The sequence below is a fragment of the Patagioenas fasciata genome, chromosome 1, assembly GCF_037038585.1.
Source record: "Patagioenas fasciata isolate bPatFas1 chromosome 1, bPatFas1.hap1, whole genome shotgun sequence".
In the NCBI taxonomy this organism is placed as follows: Eukaryota; Metazoa; Chordata; class Aves; order Columbiformes; family Columbidae; genus Patagioenas; species Patagioenas fasciata.
This window is the reverse complement of record NC_092520.1, coordinates 1,103,097-1,130,724: the sequence shown is the minus strand read 5'-3', so window position 1 is coordinate 1,130,724 and position 27,628 is coordinate 1,103,097. Positions and strand designations below refer to the sequence as shown.

General features: G+C 49.7%; 2 protein-coding genes across 2 annotated transcripts in view; both read right to left on the bottom strand.

The window, feature by feature from the left end:
* Positions 1–296: 296 nt before the first annotated feature.
* LOC136099898 (uncharacterized) overlaps positions 297–27,628 on the bottom strand; it is a 28,431-nt gene continuing 1,099 nt past the window's right edge. Inside the window, 4 exon segments of the mRNA XM_071811376.1 lie at positions 297–8,153; positions 8,156–9,831; positions 25,822–26,740; positions 26,911–27,018. Coding sequence (XP_071667477.1) covers positions 7,849–8,153; positions 8,156–9,831; positions 25,822–26,740; positions 26,911–27,018 — 3,008 coding nt within the window. The 3' untranslated portion in view covers positions 297–7,848.
* LOC139828402 (zinc finger protein 570-like) lies at positions 10,282–12,260 on the bottom strand. Its single transcript, XM_071810789.1, has 3 exons — positions 11,612–12,260; positions 10,815–10,941; positions 10,282–10,699 (listed from the first exon to the last, which is right to left on the bottom strand). Exons 1-3 carry the CDS (start codon positions 11,792–11,794, stop codon positions 10,356–10,358), a joined length of 654 nt encoding a protein of 217 aa, XP_071666890.1. The 5' UTR covers positions 11,795–12,260; the 3' UTR covers positions 10,282–10,355.

Here is a 27,628-nt window from a genome sequence, read left to right as displayed (position 1 = left end):
TTGGATGTAATTGCCATTCACAGGAAGACAACAGGGAAGGATATAATTGATGTGGTGGAGAAGACCATAAGTAATCATAAATTTTCCTGGGAACAGCTCCTGGGGCTAACGACTGATGCCGGATCTGCAATGTGTGGAGAAATAACAGCCTTGGTTGGACTAATGAAGGAGAAAATGCAAAAAAGGAACTGTGACACACCTCTGATAACGTATCGTTGCGTTATCCATCAAGAAGCTCTGATGGTGTGTGCACAAGTGCAGGCACGTCGCAGGAAGAGCCAGAGGCCACAAATGCATTTGCAAAGAGCAAGTTTTCTTTTAGTTCCCTCTCGACCGGGGGATCTCCGAAGTAGCACCTGAACTCCCCCGCAGAGGTAACACAAGCGGGGACGCAGGCGCTGCTCAGTTCAGCCCTGGGAGAAGATCCCTGGGCCTGCCGAGCTCGCCTGTATTTCAAGGTTCCAGGCAGGTGCAGCCCCCCGCTCTTTCTCACAACATAGCAGGAATCTCAGCCATAGTGATAAGTTGTCGAGAGGTTCTCACAGGCCTATGTGAGGTTCCCCATTCTTCTGCTATATTCCCATACAGTGGACATCCAGAATGATCAATAAGGATCTTCCATGCCATCAGCATCATGCTTCGTATTTTGAGACTCGCGATCTGACGGCTGGTGACAGAGTCAGGATGGAGCTGGGGCAGAGCTGGGACAGACATGTCGTGGTTGAGACGGACAAACGACATTGACCAAGTTCTTCCAGGATGAAAGTAGTAGATGCCATTTATTGCCACAAGTGCAATACAGTTTTACCAACTCATGTGTCTCTTCACTATTGGTTACAAGTTACAGCAGTAATATCTCATTGGCTAATTTTGCTATCATCAGTGTTACTCTTCTACTCCCTTCTCTCTCACGGGTACATCCTTAATATCTCCGGATACTCCTTTACTCCCATCTTTTTCATGGGTAGGCCTTCATATCTTCAAGGCTAATTTCTGTTCCCATGTCCTCCGTCAGGGAATCCACGGACCCACCGTAGTCCCCCACAATTCCCCCTTTTTGTTTTTGTGCTAAAAAAATTGCCTTCATTGTCCACCGCAGGGCCCTTTGCAGCAGAGAAACACAACCACAACAATCATCAAAACAGTCAGTCCTGTTTTCACTACTGATAGCAACCATCCTAAAAACCCCCAACCACTAAGCAATGCTAATAACAAGAAGTCTATTGCAGCTCTACTCTGCCATGTGGCGTGTCTTACAGAATCTACATCTAACACAAGTCCACTTAAAGCCTTAGAAGTTCTGTTAGTTTGCTTAACTAACTAGCATCCTAATTTTTCTAAAGTATTTAAAGCTTTAGCTGTGCCAACACCAGATACATGAGGTTCTAAAACCCTTAACCCTGATCCCCAAAAGTCTACATTATCATCACATTTGACTCATATACATGCGAAAAGTATTTTTCTCGTCTTGCTCTTCTGTGATCTATTATCATAGATACATTGGGCATTAAGAGAGTTAACCATCCCAAACTACATGGTCCTCCAACAGCATTAGAAGGAACTCCTGATCAGGCTCTATTCTCCACAGATCAAGAATACACCATACAGGAGGTTTTTGGGGTCGCTGTCCCACATTATCAATGACACCCCTTGGATTCTACTGTGAGGTGTTACACCATCGAGTTTCATTTCTATAGTCACCAAGGGTAGCATTAACATTTTGCAGTCTTATCCATTCATGTTCTCGTATATTGTTCTGACACTTTTCGCAAACCAGGTTGATACAAGCGTCCATGGACATAGATGCCAGCAATTCCAGTTCCTGTGGTTCAATATCTGCTTCCAGGAGGCAATTAATCCAAAGTGCCATGCTGGTATTATTACAGTTTGTTGCAATGCCTCTGGATCAACCACTATTTTGAAACAGTCGTGTGATGCTGCTGTAGTTATCACAGGGGATGCCAACCAAAGATGTGTGGAACAGGTTTTCCGGAGATGCCATAGCTAGGCATATAGAGTCCTGGCCAGTCATGTTGGCTAAAGTAATCCGCGTTAGTCTTTGTCTGTGCAGGCATCCAAAGCGCAGCAGATGCAGCAATCATTGTCAGGAAGATAACACAGATTTCACATTTCATGCTGGCAACCATTGCGGTCCGTGATCTGTAAAGACACAAGCATAGCCTCTCCCCCAGGTTATCAATTGATGTGGCCTTTTCCATTGACCATTAACTAGTGATTTGACCACAACTAATGTAGGTTCTTTCTGATTTAGCATGTTTTTGGGTCGTACTTGCAAAGTGTTTCATCACATACAGTGCTTTTGATAATTGGTTTTGTGGTGTTTTCCCTACTTCTCCCCCCTTTTTGTTTAAAAAAAGAAAAAAAACCAAAAACATAGTTCAGAATCAGATACATACGTTGGACCTTGACTACGTACTCAATATCACAAATCAAATTTAGAGGTTCCTCCTTAAAAAGCTCTAAGTAATGTAAAGCTGCGCCAAGTTCTACTAATTGGGTTGAACCTTCAATAATTTTTACAGAATGATGCCAATTGTTATCTTCACACCAAACCACTACAGCTTTATGAGACTTCCCAGAACCATCAGCAAAAAACTGTGCAAGTATGTAGGATCAGACCAGATACAAGTATGGCCTATGACCTGATGTTAAAGAATTGCAAGTTCTGCAGCAATTTACATTTTACATTTATGCATGCCAAAAGCTGTGCTGTTAAGAAAACCAGCTAGTGCAATTTACAAAGACATAGATTGCAAATAAAAAAAAAATCAAAATTAAACTTCACAAATGGTACATGTATGACAAAAGGATCATGGCCTATTGAGACTTAAATTCATTCCCTGCTTTTCTTGATCAGAGTAACAATCAGTATATCAGTCTGTTAGCAATCTCATCATACTGTCCCACAAGAGCCACAGGTTTTTTCTATGTTGTAGCTATAAACAGACAAATCTGCAAGTCCAATCGAATGCAGTCAGCCTGTAAGGTTGTCATAAATTTATTCCTCAAAATCTCTAACTCCATTTTAGCTGTCATATTTGTTGGATATTGTTTTCCCTTACCGGATCGAAGTCCTGTTTCAGATCTATCAGTGCAGTGTTTGCTTTATCGAGACATTGGCTGTTAATATTAGTGAAAATACAGCATTCAAAATTTCCTTGGAGATTTTTCACTTGCACAAATAGATCTGCACTATCTAAGCAGCTTCTTGTAGGACATGCAACTAAACAGAATTCTCAGAAAACATTATTTCAACTTACAATTTACTTAACAAATCTTGACCCAAGAGAGGTATAGGGCTTTCTGGCAAATACAAGAATTCATGTATTAAAACTTTGTTCCAAATTTGGCATTCTATTAGTCTCAAAAAACAGCTTTTCTTTCATTTTCTTCCATGACCTCAAAAACTAGCACAGTGAATTTACTAAGAAGTCTCTTACAACCAGTTACCACAGAATGAGTCTATATATACATACATATATATATATACACACATATATATATATATAATATTTTTGTTTAATTTCCCAGCTTCATTAGGACTATGGATCCACTGGTGATGCCTTTAAATTTCACCCTCAGACTCCTTCATGCAGTATTACAGGTCTCTAGCAGTAACATTGCTTAGGGGAGGGGTGCGAGGGGGAATAAAACCTCCATCTCACCCCCATCTGAGATGGCAAGACGTCCAGCTCAGCATGAAAACAAATCAGTTTGAACTCCACATCAAATCAGCCTGGCTCCACTCCACACCCAAATCAGTACCAGTCTGACCTAGAGAAGCACTGAGCGCTCTGACCCCCAAAAGCTGACCAGTGTGAAAAGACTGACTTCAGCAAGGAGGGAAAATGATGAGCTCTTTCCTCAGATGTGCCAAAACCTAAGAAACAAGACAGAAGCAAAAAGAAACAGCACCAACAACCCCTGATTCAAAGCCGAGAAGCAACACAGTGCCACAACAAGGATGGGTGACAATACTGCAGGGAAAATAAAAGACAGAGCGGGGGGAGTAAAGCCCCTCTTTCTCCACTTAGCAGCAGGAAAACAGGTTTTTCCATTTTATTTTTTTTTTCTTTTTTCTTGTCTTGCTGCAGTTCAGCTGTACCAAGGCCATGCAGCTGGCGTAATCGCTTGTATGAAGCAGGAGGCTCTGACAACCTCCTCGGTTGAATGAGCTAGTTTTATAAACAATTCCAATTAGCTCAACAGTTGTTCCATTCCTCAGCCCCATTTACCTTTCACACTTTACAGATGTCAAAAACCAGCATATTAAACATCAATCCATTATTCCATTTTCCTAGATCCAAATCAGTTCATATTGTAGCAACTTTTAAATACATCTTCATACAATACCAAGTTCACATCCATCATACCATTTAAGTGCTTGTCTATTTTTTTTAATTTTTTTCCAATGCAAAGCAGAGTTTAACAATTTAAATTCTTTTCTGGTCTCAAAATTACTAGCTAACAATATAAGCAATTACTCTAATGCGGAAGGATGCATCCTAAGGGGGAGCAAGGTGGAATTTTAGCAGTGGAACCGGTTCTCATTTTGTAATTATCTCCCCAAACAAAATTCTTCTGGTACCAAATAGAAATATGCAAATTAAAATACTGAGCTCAGATATGAAAACCAAATACCAAGTTCAAATATGCAGATAGATCAGAGTTACACTTATTCAAGACAACATCTTGATTTTAGCATTGCGCCTTTGAACCACTTACTGCTCAGCCAGGTAGCGGTGCTGCTGGGTCTCCCTGACAAAACAGGTCAGTGCGCGCTGGAGCCCCATCAGCACCCGCCCCCCGCCGCTGCAGCAAGCTGGACCGGGCAAGGCTTTTATCAGTGTCTCATCTGGTGCGCTACAACTGTTATCCCAAGAACAGGGTTCTTCAATTGGTGTGCATACACAAGAGCCAAATTTAGTACATAGTGATGAAACACAGCCCATCACAGAGTTGTGCGAGTCTGAATGCCGGAATAAAGCTAGCATGCTAGAAAGAAAAATAACAGCTACTACACACAAAATTTTACCATCACATTCACGCAGTAAAGAACTAAATTACTCATGATCTTCTGTATTATCACAAAACGCACTTTTTGAGTCTCATTCTCATTATTTAACAGTCTGTGAAATCACTGGACCACACAACAAAGGCCTACTAAAACTGCAACTTGCTTAAACAGATACCCATGAAGAAAACAGGTTAATGAAGAAAGCATCTTGCAGACTTCAGCAAGTTTACTGTGACCTGTGTGTTATCAGTTAACTCTCTCTCAGCTTGTTGAAGTTCAAACCGTTCCAGCTGTAAAACTGTCTGAAATGATTCAATGATCTCTTGTAGAGTTTTATTTTTGTCCTGCTCTTCTCGCTTTAGAAACAACAAAAAGTTATACTTCAAGGTTCTATTCTCCGGACACTTTTCCCAATCATTGAACTTACAGAGCAGCCACCATTAATTACAATATTTCACAAGATCTTCCTTCCTCATATTTCCGAGTGCTTTCCTATGTTCTAAAACACCTCCCAATACCGATTTCTTATGAACACGACTGAAAACAGTCATTCCTGACCCCATCTCGTAAGTAGAAACTACGAGAAGAGGGAGGGAGGGGTGGAAGCACAGGGCTGCTTGCAGCGCAAGTGCGAAAAGTGGGGAGAAGGTTTTACGGCGCACTTATACCACAAAGAAACAATTCTAACAACAACCAGTGAAACAATTAACTCACAGTCCTGACAAGCTGCTTGATTTTCAGAGAGCCAATACACAGAAACACATAATCTGTACTGTAAAACTCGCGGATAACATGTTGATAGCGAACATTAGCATTCTCTACTGCGAATTTCAACCCCAGTGCTTCCTTAGCTTCTAAGTTTTCAACCTGCTTATTGATGGCCTCTTGAAGATGGTCAATAAATTGCATGTAATTCTCATTGGGACCCTGATTAATAGTTGCAAATGATTTGGCTGCTTTGTCAGTTTCAGGCACCTTTATCATAGCTTGATATGCAAGGTCTCTTGACTGCCTCAGGATTTCAGGAATTTATCGTGCCTGTAATTGTGGTGTGTCAATTAGTGTCTCTTCCAAGAGTTGGGGGGTAAATCCCAGCTTTTTGGTAAGTTTGGTTTACACTCTGAAACTCTACCCCCCCCTCAGGAATTTGCTCTGCAGCAGCGTGGGAGAGGGGGCAGGGGCAGGCTGGGGGGACCCAAATTTATAGAAATTACGTTATTTGGCTCAGTCTGGCTCACCATGGGAGGATCTTCCCCACCTAAATCTCCAGGTAAGGGGGGATAGGAAAAAAAATGTCCACTTTTTCCTTCTGCGACTGATAGCGGCGGGGCAGAAGGTTGAACTGTGATTAATGGTGGTGACGCAGACGGTGGAACCACGATTGATGATGGTGGAGCAGATGTTTGAGCCGTGATTGGTGACAGCGGAGCAATCGGTTGAACACACTGCTCTGACCTATGCTCCGGGGGCCCCTCCCGAGATTGTATATAACCCAACGCTGTTTTTTCATGTGAGTCTTTCATAGCTTTTATCTGATCTTGGGGCCACACATACGTACGCTCCTCCTCTATTCCTTTTAACTTTCCAAGAAAGTGTCGCGGATCCTTATCCGTATCAGATAATATGGACTTCGGCGGTGTTGACGAACCTTTAGTAACAGGGCGGGTCGGAGTAGTACTTAATCTCGCTTTTTCCTCCGAATCTGGCCCAGGAGAGCCAAGAAGACCATCCCTCCCCGCTGTCTCTGCACGTTCCCGTTGCTCTTTTAATCCTCTCAAAGTCTCTAGCATAAAGTGACATGTTGTTAACAGTTCAGTTGTTTCTTTGCATCTTTCACTAGTGCTTTGCTCCATAGTAACACAGTCCTTCCTTCATAAAGTCAGTTCCAGAGGGCTAATACCCTGCTTCTTCAGAAGCAACTTTCATGTAGATAAAATAATACCCTCTTCTTTAGGTAAGTTCCACCACCTCCTGTTCCCGGTAGCTCACCAACTCTTAGTGTGGTGTCTTTTCAACGATCCGGATCTTCAGCAGCTCTTCTCGGCTGCTCTATCAGCTGTACCGGGCTCCGTCTCCACAGCTCTTCTTCGGCTGTCACAGCTTCACGCTGTCTCCTCTTCATGCGAGATCCTCTTCAGGCAGGATCACGCCGGGGTCACCATATGTCGTGGTTGAGACGGACAAACGACATAGACCAAGTTCTTCCAGGATGAAAGTAGTAGATGCCATTTATTGCCACAAGTGCATTTTTATACAGTTTTACCAATTCATGTGTCTCTTCACTATTCGTTACAAGTTACAGCAGTAACATCTCATTGGCTAATTTTGCTATCATCAGTGTCACTCTTCTACTCCCTTCTCTCTCACGGGTACATCCTCAATATCTCCGGATACTCCTTTACTCCCATCTTTCTCATGGGTAGGCCTTCATATCTTCAAGGCTAATTTCTGTTCCCATGCCCTTCGTCAGGGAATCCACGGACCCACCGTAGTCCCCCACACAGACAGGGACAGAGACCCATTCTGGTTCTGCTCTGTTTCGGGGAGTTCTGTTTGGCAGTGTCATCAGTTCCGCCTTTTGCCATCCTGCCGTGTTGCAGGGACCTCTGAGCCTTTCAGCCTTTTGTGAACGTTGATGTTCTGTAGCTGCTTTGCTTTCCTCAAGTAGGCACAAGTTTGTTGAATATGAACAGAACTTAACAACACACAGTTAGGGATTTCAGCAAATTTAGCTACTAACTAATGCAAAGTAGACAGTATACAAAAAATCACGGTGTCTTATACTTCTAAGTGATTCATTCGAAAAGTCCTCAAATGAGCAGTATCAAACAAAACATCTGTGTATTAGATACATTCTTCTCATTCTCAATCCAAAACACAGCACTAAAACAGCTACTCAAAAGAATATTAACTCTGACCCAAAGAAAACCAGGACATCCTCCCACAGCAGCCCCGGCCCCCCACGGGCCCCTCAGCAGCAGATTCAGGGGGTGCTGGGCTGCGGAGGCGGCTGCAGGCTGGGGGTGCCGTGGGTGCGCTGGTGAGCCAGCATGAGCCTCTCCTTCCAAAACCGCTTCTTGCAGACACTGCACTGGAAGGGCTTGGCCTCTGCCTGCCCCCCTGCTGGGGAAGGACCCTCCCTCTTCTGCTGGACACCCTCCAGCACAACCCCTGGGCCCTTGGGCACACACTGGTGTCTCACCAGGTTCCACTTCTGCTTGAATGTCTTGCCACACTCGCAGCATTTGTAGGGCTTCTCCCCGGTGTGCACGCACTGATGGTTGATGAGGGGCTGCTTCTCCCTGAAGCTCTTGCCGCACTTGCAACACTTGTAGGGCTCCTCCCCAGTCTGGATACGCTGGTGGATGATGAGGCTCCACTTTACCCTGAAGCTCTTGCCACACTGGGTGCAGGTGAAGGGCTTCTCCCCAGTGTGGATGCGCTGGTGCCCAAGCAGGCTTCTCTTCCGGCTGAAGCTCTTACCGCACTGGGTGCAGGTGAAGGGCTTCTCCCCGGTGTGGAAGCTCTGGTGCCCACGCAGGCTCCTCTTCTGTCTGAAGCTCTTACCGCACTGGGTGCAGGTGAAGGGCTTCTCCCCAGTGTGGATGCGCTGGTGTTTGATGAGGGCCTGCTTTACTGTGAAGCTCTTGCCACAGTCAGTGCAGGCGAAGGGCTTCTCCCCAGTGTGAATGTGCTGGTGAATCACGAGGCTGTTCTTTTGGCTGAAGCTCTTACCGCACTCAGTGCAGGTGAAGGGCTTCTCCCCAGTATGGACGCGCTGGTGACTCAGCAGGTTGCTCTTTTGGCTGAAGCTTTTACCGCACTGGGTGCAGGCGAACAGCTTCTCCCCAGTGTGGATGCGCTGGTGGATGATGAGGGTCTTCTTCTCCCTGAAGCTCTTACCGCACTCAATGCAGGTGAAGGGCTTCTCCCCAGTGTGGATGCACTGGTGGAAGACGAGGGTATCCTTTGTCCTGAAGCTCTTGCGACAGTCGTTGCAGGTGAAAGGCATCTCCCTGCTGTGCATGCGCTGGTGCCTAATCAGTCTGTTACTGAAGTTGAAGCTCTTACCGCACTCGGTGCAGGTGAAGGGCTTCTCCGCGGTGTGGATGCGCTGGTGGTTCATGAGGTTCTTCTTTGTCGTGAAGCTCTGGCCACAGTCGTTGCAGGAAAAGGGCTTCTCCCCGGTGTGGATGCGCTGGTGGATGATGAGGGTCTTCTTCTCACGGAAGCTTCTGCCACACTCGGTGCACGTGAACGGCCTCTCCTCAGTGTGGATGCTCTGGTGCCCAAGCAGGCTGCTCTTCCGGCTAAAGCTCTTACCGCACTCGGTGCAGGTGAAGGGCTTCTCCCCAGTGTGGATGCGCTGGTGGAAGACAAGGGTCTTCTTTGCCCTGAAGCTCTGGCCACAGTCAGCGCAGGTGAAAGGCTTCTCCCCGGTGTGGATGAGCTGGTGGTTCATGAGGTTCTTCTTTGACCTGAAGCTCTTGCCACACTGGGTGCAGGTGAAGGGCTTCTCCCCGGTGTGGATGCGCTGGTGCCCAAGCAGGTTTCTCTTCTGGCTGAAGCTCTTACCGCACTCGGTGCAGGTGAATGGCTTCTCCCCAGTGTGGATGCGCTGGTGACTCAGGAGGCTGCTCTTCTGGCTGAAGTTCTTACCGCACTCGGTGCAGGTGAAGGGCTTCTCCCCGGTGTGGATGCGCCGATGGATGATGAGATAGCTCTTGACAGTGAAGCTCTTGCCACAGTCAGTGCAGGTGAACGGCTTCTCCCCAGTGTGGATGTGCTGGTTACTCAGCAGGTGCGGCCTCTGGACAAAGCTCCTGACGCCCTTGACCTCTCTCTGGGTCCCAGGGCCAACAGCTGCTGGGAAGGAGGAAACGGGGTCACTGGCACCAACATCATGGGCATGTTGGACATCTCCCTACGGGGAGCAGCAAGGGCACCCTGCCAGCCCCCCACCCTTGCAGTTGCATGGATCACCTGAGGCAAGGGGACAGTGCAACCTTGAACCCCCCCTGACGCTGGGTACCCACCTGGCACAGGGCTCTGGTGCCTTTGCCGTTCCCGAGGGGGCTCTGGCATGCACGGTGTCTCTTCTCGCTCCATCTTGCAGATGATCTCTGGTTTGTCGCTGGCCCAGCCTGTCCGGGGCACAGAGAGAAGCCCCCTCTCCCGCACTGCCGGGACAGCAGCACCGGCCCCCGCACCCACAGCCCCAGCATCCCCCCACCCCGCTCCTCTCTCCTGCCCCTGCCAGGCTGCGGCTTCAGCCCCCACATCCCTGCCCCTACAGCCTCCTCTCGCCTCGCCCCCGTCACCTCGGCCACTCTGCTGCAGACAGGACACCTGGGAACAGCTCAGAGCTGCGCCTGGGAGGTTTAGACTGGATGTGAGGAAGCATTTCTGTGCTGAGGGGGTGGTCAAACCCTGGAACAGGCTGCCTGGACAGGCAGTCAATGCACCAAGCCTCTCCCTGTTTGAGAGACATTTGGACAACGCCCGTAACAACACGCTGCAGCTTGTGGTCAGCCCTGAAGTGGTCACGCAGTGGGACAAGATGAGCATTGTAAGTCACTTCCATCTCAAATGGGCTATTCCATCCCATCTCATTTTCTCTCAGGAACACCCTCCACAGGAGGCTGCCTGGCAGGGTCAAACCTGCAATTGCAACCACCACATCAACTCTTGGACAGCACTTTCAGTGGCTCCAGCTCACTTAAAGAGATGAATTCTGGCTTGACCCCAGCCCAACATCACCAGAGAGAGTCCTCACCCAGCGAGGTGACCATCTCGTAGTTCTCCAGCATCACCTCCCGGTAGAGCTGCCGCTGACAGCCCGACAGCTTTGCCCACTCCTCGGGGAAGAAGTAGAGTGCCACGTCCTCAAAAGTCACCGACATCTGCAGCAAGAAGCACACCCGGCTCAGCACACCCCACCGCATGGTTGCTAAACACCTCTGCCAAAATCCTGCCAATACCGGGTAGGGCCTCGCTGGCACTGGAGGCAATGCAAGAGCAGCGCTGGGAGATCTCGGTGCATCCTGTGCAAGGGAAGGGCGAGGGCAGAGGGACAGTGTTGGCACAGCCATGTGACACAACAGGGTCACTGAGCATAGGGGGCTCTCTGAGCAGGTCCCCGGGTTGCGGACACCCCACCAGCTGTGTCAGGAGAGGGGCAGGGCTGGCAGGCTTACAGGCAGGTTTCCCCTGCTCGTGCCAGATTAGGGACCCACACCACAGCAGTGGGAACTGTGCCCTGTCCCCAAACCATCTCACAAGCCAGATCACCACCCAGGGCCAGGCACAGCACCGTGACACAAGGCCTGGCCCGAGGCCTGGCAGCAGGCACACTCCTGCCTGCCCCTGCCCATGGTGCGGCTCAGCAGGCAGGAACAGGTGCACCCTGCACCGCACCGGGTCTCAAACCACTTCTCTCCCACACCTCCTGTACCAACCGGACTCCCAACCCTGGGGGTCCCATGGGTGTTTTGCCGCAGCTGCACCATTGAATCAACCATGGCAATTGCAGCCCATGGTGTCCCCAGAGCCGGGGCCGTGCCTGACCCCCACCTTGCCGCAGCAGCCTGGAGCCCGGCGCGTCGCTGCTCTCGGCGGGGAGATGGAGGCCCGTGCAGGTTTTGATCCGGGAAGAGGGAGGCGGGATGCTCCGGACTCCACACGAATTGCCTGTCCTGTCACCAGCCGCACAGGAGCAGCGAGGTCAGATGGTCCCTGCAAACACAACATTTTCATTAAGAAATCAGGGGCACAAGTTCACTCACCTGCCCACAGCTGCCTTCCCTGCACCCAGAGCCTTCACAGCTGCTGGGAAATGTATCGACCAAAGAGTTTTTTCCACCGAACCGGCCGCCTCGGGGTAAAGGCAAAGAAGAGCTCCCGAGTTCCCAAACCTCCCCCTACCTGCGCCGGGGCCGCGCCGCCAGCCCGGCACGGACAAAGGCGGCGCCGGGAGCCGCCGGCAGCGTCAGCCCGGGAGGGCCGCCCGCCGCCGGTGCAGCACGGGAGGTGTAGTCCTGCCGCTCCGCCCCGCTCGGCTCGGGGGGGCGGGCACCGGCAGCACCGCTGTGTCCTTGCGGCCCCTGGCCCTGCCCGCCAGCCCTGGCCTCACGGGTCCCCTGGAAATGGAGTCCTGGGCTCGGGGGCACCGAGACACGGCGGGACACGCCGGCTGGTGGGGACAGGCAGGGTGGCTGTTGGCAAACATTCCTTTGCATTTTCTACTCGGACAGGTCCCATCTCCCCCTCGCAGGTCAGAGTCATCACTGTGTGTCCCATCATCGTGAAAGCCACAACCGTGGTGGCAGCACCAGCCAAATGCCAAGTGTTGACTCACATAATGTGTCTGCTCCTGCCTGCACCCTTTCCTCTGACTGGGGAAGACAGAGGAAAAGATAATTTGAGCACCTCTCCCTTTCTATTGCACCCCTAGAGTTTCACAGCCTTGCTTTATTCTGCCCAGGCTCCACCTTGCCCTGACATTTGTGACCACGGGAAAGATCAATAAAGAATAATGGGCCACATTTTTAAAAAGTTGTGGCATCTTCTCAGCGACATCCCAGACCTCAGCACCTGGAAGGCAGCAAACGTCACACAATCCCCAGTTGGGCTGACAAACAGGTGCCTCCGTGGCCCTCAGCAGAGAGTTCTCTATGAAGAGCCATCATCATTTCCCTTGGTGATTTCTAGCGTCCCTCCGTTATGTAATTTGTTCTAGAATCACTGTTGCTACCACTGCCGCCGTGGCAGCGCTCGGAGGGAAAGCTTCTCCCCACCCGCTAAGATGATCAAACACTCGTAAGTTTTTAATTCAGCCCACTGCAGGTAATGCTGTGAAATCAACTCGAATATTTTGGCAGGGTCACAAACTTGGACCCCGCCCTCCTGCAGGCTGCTTTCTACGTGCCTTTTTATTTACTTTTTTACAAACCACGCATTATTCACAAATTTGCTTGGCTATGGTGTAAAGTCCAGGGCATCCGTATTTTCGTAACACTATGTCACACATGACTTGTGTTCCCTATTAACTCTCCTGATGTAAAATTGCTAACACCTCCCTCATGGTTTGCTTATTTCACATTTCTCTACCATCTGGGAGTACCCATTTCCCATTCTGTTCCCTGGCTCCTAATTCTTGGAGGACTTTTTTATTTTTCACTGAAAACTGGAATTTCTTGCGGGGCCAGGACCTCGGGTGCCAGATAACTTATAGTTATTGCTTCAGGTTTTAAGGCTGTTTCTCAGGCCATTTCATCTGCTAACCAATTTCCCCTGACACGAAAGCCTTCTGGAATTGACTTTACGAAGGACGTTACTATGGGGCAAAACGCTATCCAGAGATCTAAAGAAGCAACTGAACTGTTAATGGCATGGTGCTTGTTGCTAGAGACTTTGAGAGGATTAAAAGAGCAATGGGAACACGCAGAGACAGCAGCGAGGGGTGGCTTCCCTGGGATAGATTAGGAAAAAGAAAAAGTGCACTGTTCCAAACCCCGAACCCTCTGTTACTAATGATTCTCCAGCACCGTTCAAGTCCCTTGTATCTGATGACTCAGATGAGTGTGAGGGTCCGCAGCATTTTCTTGAAAAGTTAAAAGGAAAAGGAGAATGTGTGCGGGTTGTGATCAGATAAAAACCATGAAAGACTCAAGCAAAATTAGACCTATGCAATGCAACAGCTCTAGATCATTTAGGACAGAAACATGGGGATTCGTTGAAAGGCATCCCCCAACTCTTGGGAGAGACACTAATTGGCACACCACAATTACAGCCACAATTGGTTTCTGAAATCCTGAGGCAGACAACGGACCTTGCATATCAAGCTATGATAAAGGTGCCTGAAACCGACAAAGCAGCCAAATAATTTCCAGCTATTAATCAGGGTTCCAATGAGAATTACAAGCAAGTTATTGACCATCTTCAAGAGGCGATCAATAAGCAGGTTGAAAACTTAGAAGCTAAGGACGCACTGACATTGAAATTAGCAGTGGAGAATGCTAATGCTTGCTGTCAACGTGTTATCTGCAAGTTTTACAGTACATATTACGTGCTTCTGCGTATAGTCTCTGTGGCAGAATGCAAACCCCCCTCTCAGCCCTCTCCTTCAGTATGGCAGGGGCAGGAGAGGGGAGCGGCGTGGGGGGGATGCTGGGGCTGTGGGTGTGGGGGCCGGTGCTGCTGTCCCGGCAGTGCGGGAGAGGGGGCTTCTCTCTGTGCCCCGGACAGGCTGGGCCACCGACAAACCAGAGATCATCTGCAAGATGGAGCGAGAAGAGACATCGTGCGTGCCAGAGCCCCCTTGGGAACAGCAGAGGCACCAGAGCCCTGTGCCAGGTGGGTACCGAGGGTCAGGGGGGGTTCAAGGTTGCACTGTCCCCTTGCCTCGGGTGATCCCTGCAACTGCAAGGGTGGGGGGCTGGCAGGGTGCCCTTGCTGCTCTCCATGGGGAGGTGTCCAACATGCCTATGATGTCAGTGGCAGTGACCCCGGTTTCTCTACCATAGCAGCTGTTGGCCCCGGGAGGTCAAGGGAGTCAGGAGCTAGTCTCTGTGGCAGAATGCAAACCCCCCTCTCTCACCCCTCTCCTTCAGTATGGAAGGAGTAGGCACATCTCCCTCTCTCTCTGCTGTTTGCGGCTGACAGCTTTTTTTGTTTGGCCCCAGAGCCCCCTGGCCAGGGCCATTAGGAGAAGGGAGTGCCGAGGCACCAGGGAGCCACTGGGCACCCACATCCGGTGTGGGGGATGTTTGGAGGCTTCAGGGGCACCCACAGCCAGTGTGGGGGTGCAGAGAAGCTTCTGGAATGCCTACAGTCATGTCTGATCAGCCTATAAAAAACGGGACTCTCATCAAGACTGCGCCCATTGTCGCCGGTCTCTCAGAGCACGAGAAAGATGCTGCCGCTGAGAGCCCCCTTCCCCGGGATGGAGACTCCGCTCGCCTCACTGCCACGTGTGTGAGTAAAACTGCTCGCAGGATTGCGAGTATATTTATACTTTCCGTGCACATGTGCACGTGTAACTTTCCGTGCTCAATATAAGCACGTGTAAAATTAATCCTTGCATAATCGCGAGTGTATTTATCCTTTCCGTGCACATATGCACGTGTAACTTTCCGTGTTTAATACAAGCACGAGTAACTTTCTGTGCACATATGCACGAGTAACTTTCTGTGCACATTTGCACGCGTACTTTAAATTATTTCCTTGCACAATCGTGAGTGTATTTTCCTCCCGTGCTTCCACATAAGCACATGCACATTTGCATGTGTAAGTAAATTAACCCTCGCAAGATTGCAAGTGTATTATAAATTTACCCTCGCAGAATCGCGAGCGTGTACTTTCCGTACTCACTACCAGTACGTGTATCTCTTTAAGAATAATCCCGCACCATGTTCAGGCAAGTGTGGACACCTCCGGGACGGCTCCGGCATTGTTTTGGGTGAAGCCACGTGCATGCACTCTGTGGACCGCCTGTTGTATTAGTTGCTGCCCCTTAATAATTTCCCTCAACTGATATCCGAACTTGTACTTAAGTCACTTTTGGAGTACTAAAACCCTGTTTCTCACCGGCGTAATAAAAGTTGTTTTGGACCCTGTTGTCCCTTAAACTATCCTCGGGGTGCCTCCATGACAATCTCTCTGAAAATCAAGCAGCTTGTCAGGAATGTGAGTTAATTCTTTTACTGGTTGTTAGAATTGTTTCTTTGTGGTGTAAGTACACCACAAAACCTTCTCCCCACTGTTCCCACTCGCGTTGCAAGCAGCCCTGTGCTCCTCTACTCCCTCCCTCTTCTCATGGTTTTTACTTACGAGATGAGGTCGGAAACAGCTGTTTTCTGTCCTATTCCTAAGAAATCGGTATTGGGAGGTGTTTTAAAACATAGGAAAGCACTTGGAAATATGAGGAAGGAAGATCTTGTGAAATATTACGCTCAATGTTGGCTGCTGTGTCAGTTAGATGAATGGGAAAAGTGGCTGGAGGATAGAACCTTGAAGTATAACGCTTTGTTGCAATTAATGTTGTTTTTAAGGTGAGAAGAGCAGGACAAAATAAATCTCTACAAGAGATCATTAGATCATTACAGTTTCACAGGTGGAACGGTTTGAACTTCAACAAGCTGAGAGAGAATTAACTGATAACACACAGGTCACAGAAAACTTGCTGAAGTCTGCAAGATGCTTTCCTCATTTACCTGTTTTCTTTGTGTGTCTGTTGAAGCATGTTGCAGTTTTAGTAGGTGTTTGTTGTGTGGTACGGTGGGTTCACAGACTGCTAAATAATGAGAATCCGTGGACTTAAAATGTGCATTTTGTGATAATACAGAAGATCATGAGTAATTTAGTTCTTTACTGCGTGAATGTGATGGTAAAATTTTGTGTGTAGTAGCTGTTATTTTTCTTTCTAGCTTTATTCCAATATCCAGACTTGGGCAAATCTGCGATAGGCTGTGTTTCATCTCGGTGTACTAAACTTGGCTCTTTTGTATGCACAGTAGGTAAAGAACCCTGGTTTTGGGATAACAGTTGTAGTGCCCCAGATGAGACGCCAATCAAAGCCTTGCCCAGTCCAGCTTGCTAGGGCGGCGGGGGGCGGGTGCCGATGGGGCTCCAGCCGCACTGCCCCGTTTTGTCAGGAGACCCAGCTGTGCCTCCACCTGGCTGAGCAGTGAGCGGCCCAAAGGTGCAATGCTACAATGGAGATATTGTCTTGAATTAGTGTAACTGTGACCCATCTGCATGTTTGAACTTGGCTTGGTTTGCATATCTGAGCTCAGTATTTTAGTTTGCATATTTATATTTGGTACCAAAATAATTTTGTTTGGGGAGATAATCACAAAATGTGAACCAGTTCCACTACCAAAATACCACCTTGCTCCTCCTTAGGATGCATCCTTACACATTAGAGTATCTTTTGGGGAAATATTCTGATAAAAGAAAACTTGAAACGATACAGTACTCGATTGTGGCTTAAATGTGGAATTCTGGGTTTAAGTGATGTATTGCAATTAATGTTGTTCTGCAGAACTTTGGAAAAATGGGGTGAAGTATGGTACTATAAGTTAATTTCCTAATTTTGAGACCAGAAAAGAATTTAAATTGTTAAACACTGTTTCACATTGAAAAAAACAAGCAAACAAACAAACAAACAAAAACACACACACACAAAACCCCACCAAAAACAGAAACAAAACAAACCCTAAATGCTATGATAGATATGAACTTGGTATTGCATGAGGTTGTATTTAAAAGTTGCTAGAATATAAACTGATTTGGATCTAGGAAAATGGAATAATGGTTTGATGTTTAATATGCTGGTTTTCAACATCTGTAAATTTTAAAAGGTAAATGAAGCCAAGGAATGTAACTATTGCTGAGCTACTTGGAAATGCATATAAAGTGTATTATGTTTGGAATGAAATGGGCAAACAAAAAAGCAAAATATCCCAAGACTGTGTTGCACAGTTTGAATATAAATTTCAGGCCTGTGTCAAGCTGCAAGATAAACTCAGCTCATTGTAACCGAGGAGTTTGCCAGAGCCTCCCACTCCGTACCAGCAATTCCGCCGCCTGCATGGCCTTGGTTACATCTGAACTGCAGCAAGAAGAGAAAGAAAAAGCAATGGAAAAACATTGTTGCCTGCTGCTAAGTGGAGAATGGGGCTTTATTCCCCCTGCTCTGTCTTTTCTTCCCTGTAGCGTTGTCATCCATCCTTGTTGTGGCGCTGCGTTGCTTCTCAGCTTTGAATCGGGGGTTGTTGGTGCTGTTTCTTTTTGCTTCCATCTTGTTTCTTGGGTTCTGGCACATCTGGGGAGAGAGCTCATCATTTCACCTCCTTGCTGGGGTCGGTCTTGTCACACTGGTCAGCTTTGGGGGGTCAGAGTGCTCAGTGCTTCTCTGGGTCAGACTGGTACTAGTTTGGGTGTGGAGTGGAGCCAGGTTGGTTTGATGTGGAGTTCGAACTGATTTGTTTTCATGCTGGGCTGGAGGTCTTGCCATCTCAGATGGGGGCAAGGGGGAGATTTTATTCCCCCCCCCAGCACTGTTACTGCTAGAGAACTGTAATACTGCATGAGGGAGTCTGAGGGTGAAATTTAAAGGCATCACCAGTGGATCCATAGTTCTAATGAAACTGGGAAATTAAAGCAAACATTTTTTTTTTTAATAGACTTCTTCTGTGGTAACTGGTTGTAAGAGACTTCTCAGTAAATTCACCGTGATAGTTTTTGAGGTCATGGGAGAGAATGAAAGAAAGGCCATTGTTTGAGACCAATGGACTGCCAAATTCAAAACAAAGTTTTACCATATGAATTCTTGTAGTTGCCAGAAAGCCCTATACCTCTCTTGGGTAAAGATTTGTTGAGTAAATTGTAAGCTCAAATAACATTTTCTGAGAATTCTGTTTAGTTGCATGTCCTACAAGAAGCTGCTTGGATGGTGCAGATCTGCTTGTGCAAGTGAGAAATCTCCAAGGAAATTTCAAACGCTGTATTTCCACTGGTATTAACAGCCAATGTCTCAATAAAGCAAACACTACACTGATAGAACTGAAACAGGACTTCGATCCGGTAAGGGAAAACAATATCCAACAAATATGACGGCCAAAATGGAGTTAGAAACTTTGATGAATAAATCTATGACAACCTTACAGGCTGACTGCATTCAATTGGACTTGCAGAATTGTCTGTTTATAGCTACAACATAGAAACAACCTGCGGCTCTTGTGGGACAGTATGATGAGAATGCTAACAGACTGATATACTTGGAATGGATTTTTTTCCCCAATTTTTTCCATAAAGCTATTACTGAGCCCCTGGAATTGATTGTTACTCTGATCAAAAAAGGCAGAGAACGGATTCAGGCTTTAGCAGGCCGTGATCCATCTGTCATATATGTACCTTTTGTGAAAGCAGATTTTGATTTTTTTTCATTCACAATCTCTGTCCTTGCAAATTGCGCTAGCTGATTTTCTTAACAGCACAGCTCTTGGCATGCCTGAATGTAAATTGCTGCAGAATCTGCGTGTCTTTGATATCAGACCACAGACCGTACTTGTGCTCGGTCCCATCCCAAATGCTCACACAGTTTTTGTTGGTGGTTCAGGGAAGGCTCATAGAGCTGTAGTGGTCTGGCGTGAAGATAACGATCGGCATCATTCTGTTAAAACTGTTGAAAGTTCAACTCAGTTACTGGAACTCGGCGCAGTTCTGCATGCCTTAGAGCTTTTTAGGGAGGAACCTCTAAATTTGGTTTGTGATTCGGAGTACGTAGTCAAGGTCCTACAGTACATCCCCCCCGCTTTTCTTAAAGAAATCTCGCAACAGCAGCTTTTTGATATGTTTGTATCATTGCAAACTGCATTACAGCTTTGCAAACACCCACTGTTTGTTGCTCATATACGCTCTCATACAACTTGACCAGGTCCCATAACTGAAGGGAATGCAGTTGTGGATTCTTACACTGTAGCTACAGTCCCCTTCCAGTCTGCCAGGGCTTCACGTGCTTTCTCCCATCAGAATGCTGCTGCCTTAAAACAGATGTTTGGTCTCACTCTCGAGCAAGTGAGAGACACAGTGCGCTCTTGCCCGGAATGTCAAGGTCTCATTACAAGCTCGCCCTCCCTTGGAGTTAACCCTTGCGGACTTTCAGCTAATGACTTTTGGCAGTCTGATGTTACACATGTATCTGATGGATACACTGCTAGATCCACGCAATATTTTTTAAAGCGGTGGGATGTTTCACATGTCACAGGTATTCCACATTCTCTCAGTGGATCGGCTATCATTGAACGAGCACATTCCACATTGAAAGAGATATTATTAAAACCAAAAAGGGGGAATATGATGCCTCAAGAACAATTAGACAATGCAACATATACTTTAAATTTTTTGAATCGTACTATGCCTCCCTCCTCTCTCACAGCAGTGGAAAAACACTTCCCTGTTCCAGATTCCCTGTCTCAGAGACCAAAGGTTTTGTACCAGGATCCCCTGCACAACAGTCAGTGTCAAGGGCCTGTAGAACTAATCACCTGGGGAAGGGGTGTGCTTGTGTTCTTCTTCGAACAGGACCAAAGTGGCTTCCTGTGAAATATGTTAAACCTTACTATGAGTTGGACCAACATGATGCAGGACCCTGTACCAGAGATGCAGCAACTGTCCCTGCAGCAGAGGGTAATGAAGAAAGAGACCAAAGAAGGAAGCCAGCGATGTTACCTGGGGACAGCTAAAAAATTACAGCAAAACCTGTTAGCAACTTTTTGTCAGAGAAGTCTGTCTGTTTTATCAGTGACCGGGGGATGGAGGTGTAGTTCAGAGTAATCTGGCTTTTGTTTCCATTCTGGGTCTTAATGCGTAAGGTATCTAAAGTAACCGTAGAAGATGTTTTTAGTTTGTAAATTAGAGGTATTAGCATATCAGAAGTGTATAGATTACCATCTGGTAAAACAAATCCTTCAATGCATTTGTTTTCCTTATTAGGATAATTGACCAGCTCTCTCCAATATTGGTAATTGTTGTAATTTGTATTATTCTGTTCTATTGTAGGTTGATTTGCAACAAGAAAATGACCCATAAGGTATGATGATCCACTGTGGCCATTCAAACTCACCAACAGAATGCCCCCTTTTGACTTTGGAGGCAAGAGGTGACTGCACTAGCACTCCCAAGTAGTTTGTCAGATGACTGTGGTCACAGGGTGGATTGTGAGGCAGTTGCACATGCCCCTGAAATCTGGAGCTTTCAATGAGGCGGTTGATGGCTCTTTAGCACCTTCTGTGCCCCACTGTGCCTGTCCCCACATACATCCACCTAGAATGGTACCAAGGTGTTGTCAATAAGCACCACCTCTACCAACTGATGGGTTGGGAGGGGTGGGGCCCTCGGTCAATTGACAGGGTCCTTAACAAAGGAGGTGCCCAGACTAGCTGAGAAGCTTCTGGACTATGTTGTAATGCCCACAGCCACATCTGGCCAAACAATGAAACGGGGTTCCCGCCGAAGGCACCCTTGGAGTGATCTGCTCAGAGCTGCGGGTCTGTATACTGGAGTCCTTTCCTTAGACAGGAACACCATCTAAGGAAACTTCCTGGGATTAATGACACCTCACTTCTTTATCTGAGTGACTATTTCTTGTGAATACCCTGAAATCAAAGGCCTATAGTTTTGTTTCTTGTGAGTGACTACGTGCACGTCGTGGATCGGGGATCCACGCCAGAGCAGCAGGGACTTTGCCCTGTCCCCAACCCGTGCCACAAACGCGATCACCCACCAGGGCCGGACACAGCACCGTGACACAGGCCTGGCCCGAGGCCTGGCAGCAGGCACGCTCCTGCCTGCCCCTGCCCGTGGTGCGGCTCAGCGGGCAGGAACGGGAGCACCCTGCACCGCACCGGGTCTCAAACCACTTTGCACTCACACTGCCCCACAGCAGCAGGTCCCAGGGGCGTTTTGCCGCTGCTGCACCACAGCACCAAACGTAGCAATCCCAGCCCGTGGTGTCCCCAGAGCCAGGGCCGTGCCTGACCCCCACCTTGCCGCAGCAGCCTGGAGCCCGGCGCGTCGCTGCTCTCGGCGGGGAGGTGGAGGCCCGTGCAGGTTTTGATTCGTGAAGAGGGAGGTGGGACGCTCCGGATTCCACACGAGATGCCTGTGCCATCAACAGCCACACCAGCACAATCAGGACAGACGGTCCCTGCAAGCACAACAATTTCATGAAGAAATCAGGGGGACAAGTTCTCTCACCTGCCCACAGCTGCTTTTCCTCCACCCCGAGCCTTCGCAGCTGCTGGGAGAATGACCCACCACAGGATCCAAACTGCTTGGGATACAAGTGAGAAAGAGCCACGAAAAGAAAGGTGTTTTGGAAGCTCCCGTGTACACAAATCTTCCTCCGGTGCCCCACACGGGCAGCAGGAAGATGTGCGGGGTGTCCCGGGGGTCTGAGCACCCGGCCCGGCCCCAGCCCAGCCCTTCCCAGCGCCGGGGCCGCCAGGGCCGGATCCAGGGGGCCCGGGCGGCTGGGACACGGAGCAGCGTGTCCGCGTTGCACGGGGGCCACGGGGCGAGCCGGGGAAAGGCCGGAGCGCCGGGGGGAGCCGGGCCCTAAGGGGAGTCCGGGGGGGTCCGGCAGGGCTGGGGGGCGGCCGGCGGAGGGGAGAGCACGGGAGAGGCCGTCGGGGCCGGGGTCCCCTCCCGGGGCCGCCCGCCGCCCCTACCTGCGCCGGGGCCGCGCCGCCAGCCCGGCACGGACAAAGGCGGCGCCGGGAGCCGCCGGCAGCGTCAGCCCGGGAGGGCCGCCCGCCGCCGGTGCAGCACGGGAGGTGTAGTCCTGCCGCTCCGCCCCGCTCGGCTCGGGGGGGCGGGCACCGGCAGCACCGCTGTGTCCTTGCGGCCCCTGGCCCTGCCCGCCAGTCCTGGCCACACGGGTCCCCTGTAAGGGGGCTGGGATGGGGTGGTTACTGGGCTTGCATCAGTGGGGCATCACTCTAGAGTTCATGAGGGCTGGGAGGCCTCCCATACCTCTGAGGTGGAATTGGAGTGCTCAGCTCACTCTCTGAAATGCCTGTACACCAATGCATGCAGCACGGGGAGTAAGCAGGAGGAGTTAGAAACCTAAGTTAGGACAGGAGGTTATGACCTAGTGGCAATTACAGAGACATGGCGGGACAGCACACATGACTGGAATGTGGTCACGGATGGCTGTGTCCTTTTCAGGAAAGACAGGCCAGCCAGGCGTGGTGGTGGAGTTGCTCTCTATGTGAGAGAGCAACTACAATGTATTGAGTATTGTCCAGGTATGGACGAGGAGCGAGTTGAGAGTCTGGGTGAAAGTTAAGGGGCAGGCTGGCAAGCATGATACTATTGTGGGTGTTTATTACAGGCCACCAGATCAGGGTGAAGAAGTCAATGAGGCCTCTACAGACAGCTGAGAGCAGCTTCACAATCACAGGCCCTGGTTGTGGTGGGAATTTTAACTTCCCTGATGTTTGCTGGAAGGATGACTTGGCCGGCAGCCACAGTCCAGGAGGTTCCTCCAGTGCCTTGACGATAACTTTGTGATGCAAAGGGTGGAGGAGCTGACTAGAAGAGGTGCCCTGCTGGACCTCATCCTCACTGACAAGGAGGGGCTGGTTGAAGTGGTAAAGGTTGAGGGCTGCCTTGGTTGCAGCGACCATGAGATGGTGGAGTTCAGGATCTCCTGTGGTAGGAGCAGGATAGCAAGCAGAATTGCAACCCTGGATTTCAGCAGGGCAAACTTTGGCCTTTTCAGGCAATTGCTAGGGGAAATCCCATGGGCAAGGCTGCTTGAAGGTAAAGGGGCCAAAGACGGTCAGTGTTCAGGGACTGTTCCTACCAGGAACCAGATCAGAGCATCCCGACACATAGGAAGTCAAGGAAGGGAGCCAGGAGACCTGTGTGGTTAAACAGGGAGCTGCTGGGTAAACTCAAGTGGAAGAGGAGAGTTTCTAGATCATGGAAGGAGGGGCTGGCACTTGGGGAGAATATCAGGCTGTTGTCAGAGGGTATAGGGAGGCAACTAGGAAAGCTAAGGCCTCCTTAGAATTAAACCTGGTGAGAGGGGTCAAGGAAAATAGGAAGAGATTTTTCCAATACGTGGCAGATAAAACTAACACCAGAGGCAATGTAGGCCCACTGATGAACGAGGTGGGTGCCCTGGTGACAGAAGACACAGAGAAGGCAGAGTTACTGAATGCTTCTTTGTCCCTGTCTGCTCTGCCGGAGGCTGTCCTGGGGAACCCCGTACTGCTGAGGCCCCAGAGGCAGTCAGGACAATGGAGGAGTTTGGCTTGGTTGATGAGGACTGGGTTAGGGATCAGTCAGGCAATCTGGACATTCATAAATCCATGGGTCCAGATGGGATGCACCCATGGGTGCTGAGGGAGCTGGCTGAGGTCATTGCTGGACCGCTCTCCATCATCTTTGCCAAGTCTTGGGAAACGGGAGAGGTGCCTGAGGACTGGAGGAAAGCAAATGTCACTGCAGTCTTCAAAAAGGGCAAGAAGGAGGACCTGGGTAACTCTAGACCGGTCAGCCTCACCTCCATCCCTGGGAAACTGATGGAATGACTTATCCTTCATGCCATCTCAAGGCATATCAGGCAGAAGAGGGTCATTAGGGGCAGTCAACATGGCTTCACCAAAGGGAAGTCGTGCTTGACCAACCTTATTGACTTTTATGAGGAGATAACAAGATGGATGGATGATGGCAGAGCAGTGGACGTGATCTACCTTGACTTGAGTAAGGCATTTGACACAGTCTGCACAGCATCCTTGCAGCTGAACTGAGGGAGTGCAGTCTGGATGAGGCCACAAATGCATTTGCAAAGAGCAAGTTTTCTTTTAGTTCCCTCTCGACTGGGGGATCTCCGAAGTAGCACCTGAGCTCCCCCGCAGAGCTAACACAAGCGGGGACGCAGGCGCTGCTCAGTTCAGCCCTGGGAGAAGATCCCTGGGCCTGCCGAGCTCGCCTGTATTTCAAGGTTCCAGGCAGGCGCAGCCTCCCGCTCTTTCTCACAACAAAGCAGGAATCTCAGCCATAGTGATAAGTTGTCGAGAGGTTCTCACAGGCCTATGTGAGGTTCTACTGTGGAGGTTCTGCTTGTCAAGCATACAAGGTCAGCGAAACAACTGGTGTGATGCATGTGCTTTTTCTACAGACTGCTGCAAGTGACTTGAGCATATTTACATGTAACCAAACTCCTCGCCATTCCTCCGCTATATTCCCATACAGTGGACATCCAGACCGATCAATAAGGATCTTCCATGCCATCAGCATCATGCTTTGTATCTGGAGACTCGCGATCTGACGGCTGGTGACAGAGCCAGGATGGAGCTGGGGCAGAGCTGAGGTAGAGCTGGGACAGAGACCCATCCTGGTTCTGCTCCGTTTCGGGGAGTTCTGTTTGGCAGTGTCATCAGTTCCGCCTTTTGCCATCCTGCCGTGTTGCAGGGACCTCCGAGCCTTTCAGCCTTTTGTGAACGGTGATGTTCTGTAGCTGCTTTGCTTTCCTCAAGCAGGCACAAGGTTGTTGAATATGAACAGAACTTAACACCACACAGAGATTTCAGCAAATTTAGCTACTAATGCAAAGTAGACAGTATACTAAAAATCACACAGTCTTATACTTCTAAGTGACAATTAATTCGATTTAACATGTATTTCTTGAACCTAGATGACTGATACAAAACTTAAATTGGGCTCATCCAGTGATCTGAGTAACACCTGTGGCTTGGGATAGAGACAGTTTAACAGCACAGCAGAGGAAAAGATTACTGACGATGATGATTTAAGAATATGCAAAACAAGTGATGCACAACAGAATTGCTCACCACCCACTGATCGATGAACAGCCCACCTCTGAGCTGTGGTGCCCCAGGCCCACTCCCCCCAGTTTCTATACTGAGCATGACATCAGATGGTAAGGAAAAGCTCTTTGGCCACTTTGTTTCAGCTGTCCCGGCTGTGCCCCCTCCCAGCTGGCAGGGCACCAGAACATGAGAAGTCCTTGACTGCTCAGCATGAAACAGCTGCAGATTCATGGGGTGCCGGGCTACAGAGCTGGCCGCAGGCTGGGGGCGCTGTGACTGCACTGGTGAGCCAGCATGAGCCTCTCCTTCCAAAACCGCTTCTCGCAGACACCGCACTGGAAGGACTTGGCCTCTGCCTGCCCCTCTGCTGGGGAAGGACCCTCCCTCTTCTACTGGACACCCTCAGGAACCACCCCTGGGCCCTTGTGCACACACTGGTGTCTCTTCAGGTGACACGTCTGCTTGAAGGTCTTGCCGCACTGGCAGCACTTGTAGGGCTTCTCCCCAGTGTGGATGCGCTGGTGCAGGACGAGGTGGTTCTTTGCCCTGAAGCTCCTGCCACAGTGGGTGCAGGTGAAGGGCTTCTCACCAGTGTGGATGCGTTGGTGCCCAAGCAGGCTGCTCCTCCAGCTGAAGCTCTTGCCACACTCAGCACAAGTGAAGGGCTTCTCACCAGTGTGGATGCGCTGGTGACTCAGCAGGCTCTGCCTGAGGCTGAAGCTCTTACTGCACTCAGTGCAGGTGAAGGGCTTCTCCCCAGTGTGGACGCGCTGGTGACTCAGCAGGTTGTACCTGTGACTGAAGCGCTTACTGCACTCGGTACAGGTGAAGGGCTTCTCCCCAGTGTGGATGCGCTGGTGGATGACGAGAATCCACTTTACCGAGAAGCTCTTGCCACAGTCGGTGCAGGTGAAGGGCCTCTCCCCTGTGTGCATGCGCTGGTGGATGATGAGGGTCTTCTTCTCACTGAAGCTTTTCCCACAGTCAGTACAGCTGAAGGGCTTCTCCCCGGTGTGGATGAGCTGGTGGTTGATAAGGGCCTGCTTTACTGTGAACCTCTTGCCACAGTCAGTGCAGGTGAAGGGCTTCTCCCCAGTGTGAATGTGCTGGTGAATCACGAGGCTGCTCTTGTGGCTGAAGCTCTTACTGCACTTGGTGCAGGCGAATGGCTTCTCCCCGGTGTGGATGCGCTGGTGGATGATGAGATACCTCTTCTCACTGAAGCTCTTGCCACAGTCGGTGCAGGTGAAGGGCTTATCCCCACTGTGAATGTGCTGGTTACTCAGCAGGTGATGCCTCTGGACAAAGCTCCTGACGCCCTTGACCTCCCTCTGTGTCCCGGGGCCAACAGCTGCTATGGCAGAGAAACCGGGGTCACTGCCACTGACATCATAGGCATGTTGGACACCTCCCCATGGAGAGCAGCAAGGGCACCCTGCCAGCCCCCCACCCTTGCAGTTGCATGGATCACCCGGCGTAAGGGGACAGTGCAACCTTGAACCCCCCCTGACCCTCGGTACCCACCTGGCACAGGGCTCTGGTGCCTCTGCCGTTCCCAAGGAGGCTCAGGCACGCACGGTGTCTCTTCTCGCTCCATCTTGCAGATGATCTCTGGTTTGTCGCTGGCCCAGCCTGTCCGGGGCACAGAGAGAAGCCCCCTCTCCCGCACTGCCGGGACAGCAGCACCGGCCCCGCACCCACAGCCCCAGCATCCCCCCCACCCCGCTCCTCTCTCCTGCCCCTGCCAGGCTGCGGCTTCACCCCCACATCCCTGCCCCTACAGCCTCCTCTCGCCTCGCCCCCGTCACCTCGGCCACTCTGCTGCAGACAGGACACCTGGGAACAGCTCAGAGCTGCGCCTGGGAGGTTTAGACTGGATGTGAGGAAGCATTTCTGTACTGAGGGGGTGGTCAAACCCTGGAACAGGCTGCCCGGACAGGCAGTCGATGCACCAAGCCTCTCCCTGTTTGAGAGGCTTTTGGACAATGCCCGTAACAACACGCTGCAGCTTGTGGTCAGCACTGAAGTGGTCACACAGTTGGACTAGATGAGCATTGTAAGTCCCTTCCATCTCAAATGGGCTATTCCATCCCATTTGCTCTCCCAGGAACACTCTACACTAGAGGCTGCCCAACAGGTTAAACCTGCAATTACAACAGCTATGTCAGCAACCAGGTAGCAAAGTCAACAGCTGGATTTTCCTTTCCAAGGGCCCCAGCTCAGTTGAAGGGTGAATTCACTC

Excerpts from the sequence above, each read along its gene's own strand:
- LOC139828402 (XM_071810789.1), bottom strand. The coding sequence starts at position 11,794 with ATGAAAATGTTGTGTTTGCAGGGACCATCTGACCTCGCTGCTCCTGTG. Across the intron at positions 10,942-11,611 it reads CTCCAGGCTGCTGCGGCAAG|ATGTCGGTGACTTTTGAGGA; the intron begins GTGGGGGTCAGG and ends TTCTTGCTGCAG. Across the intron at positions 10,700-10,814 it reads CGAGATGGTCACCTCGCTGG|GTTTGACCCTGCCAGGCAGC; the intron begins GTGAGGACTCTC and ends TTGCAATTGCAG.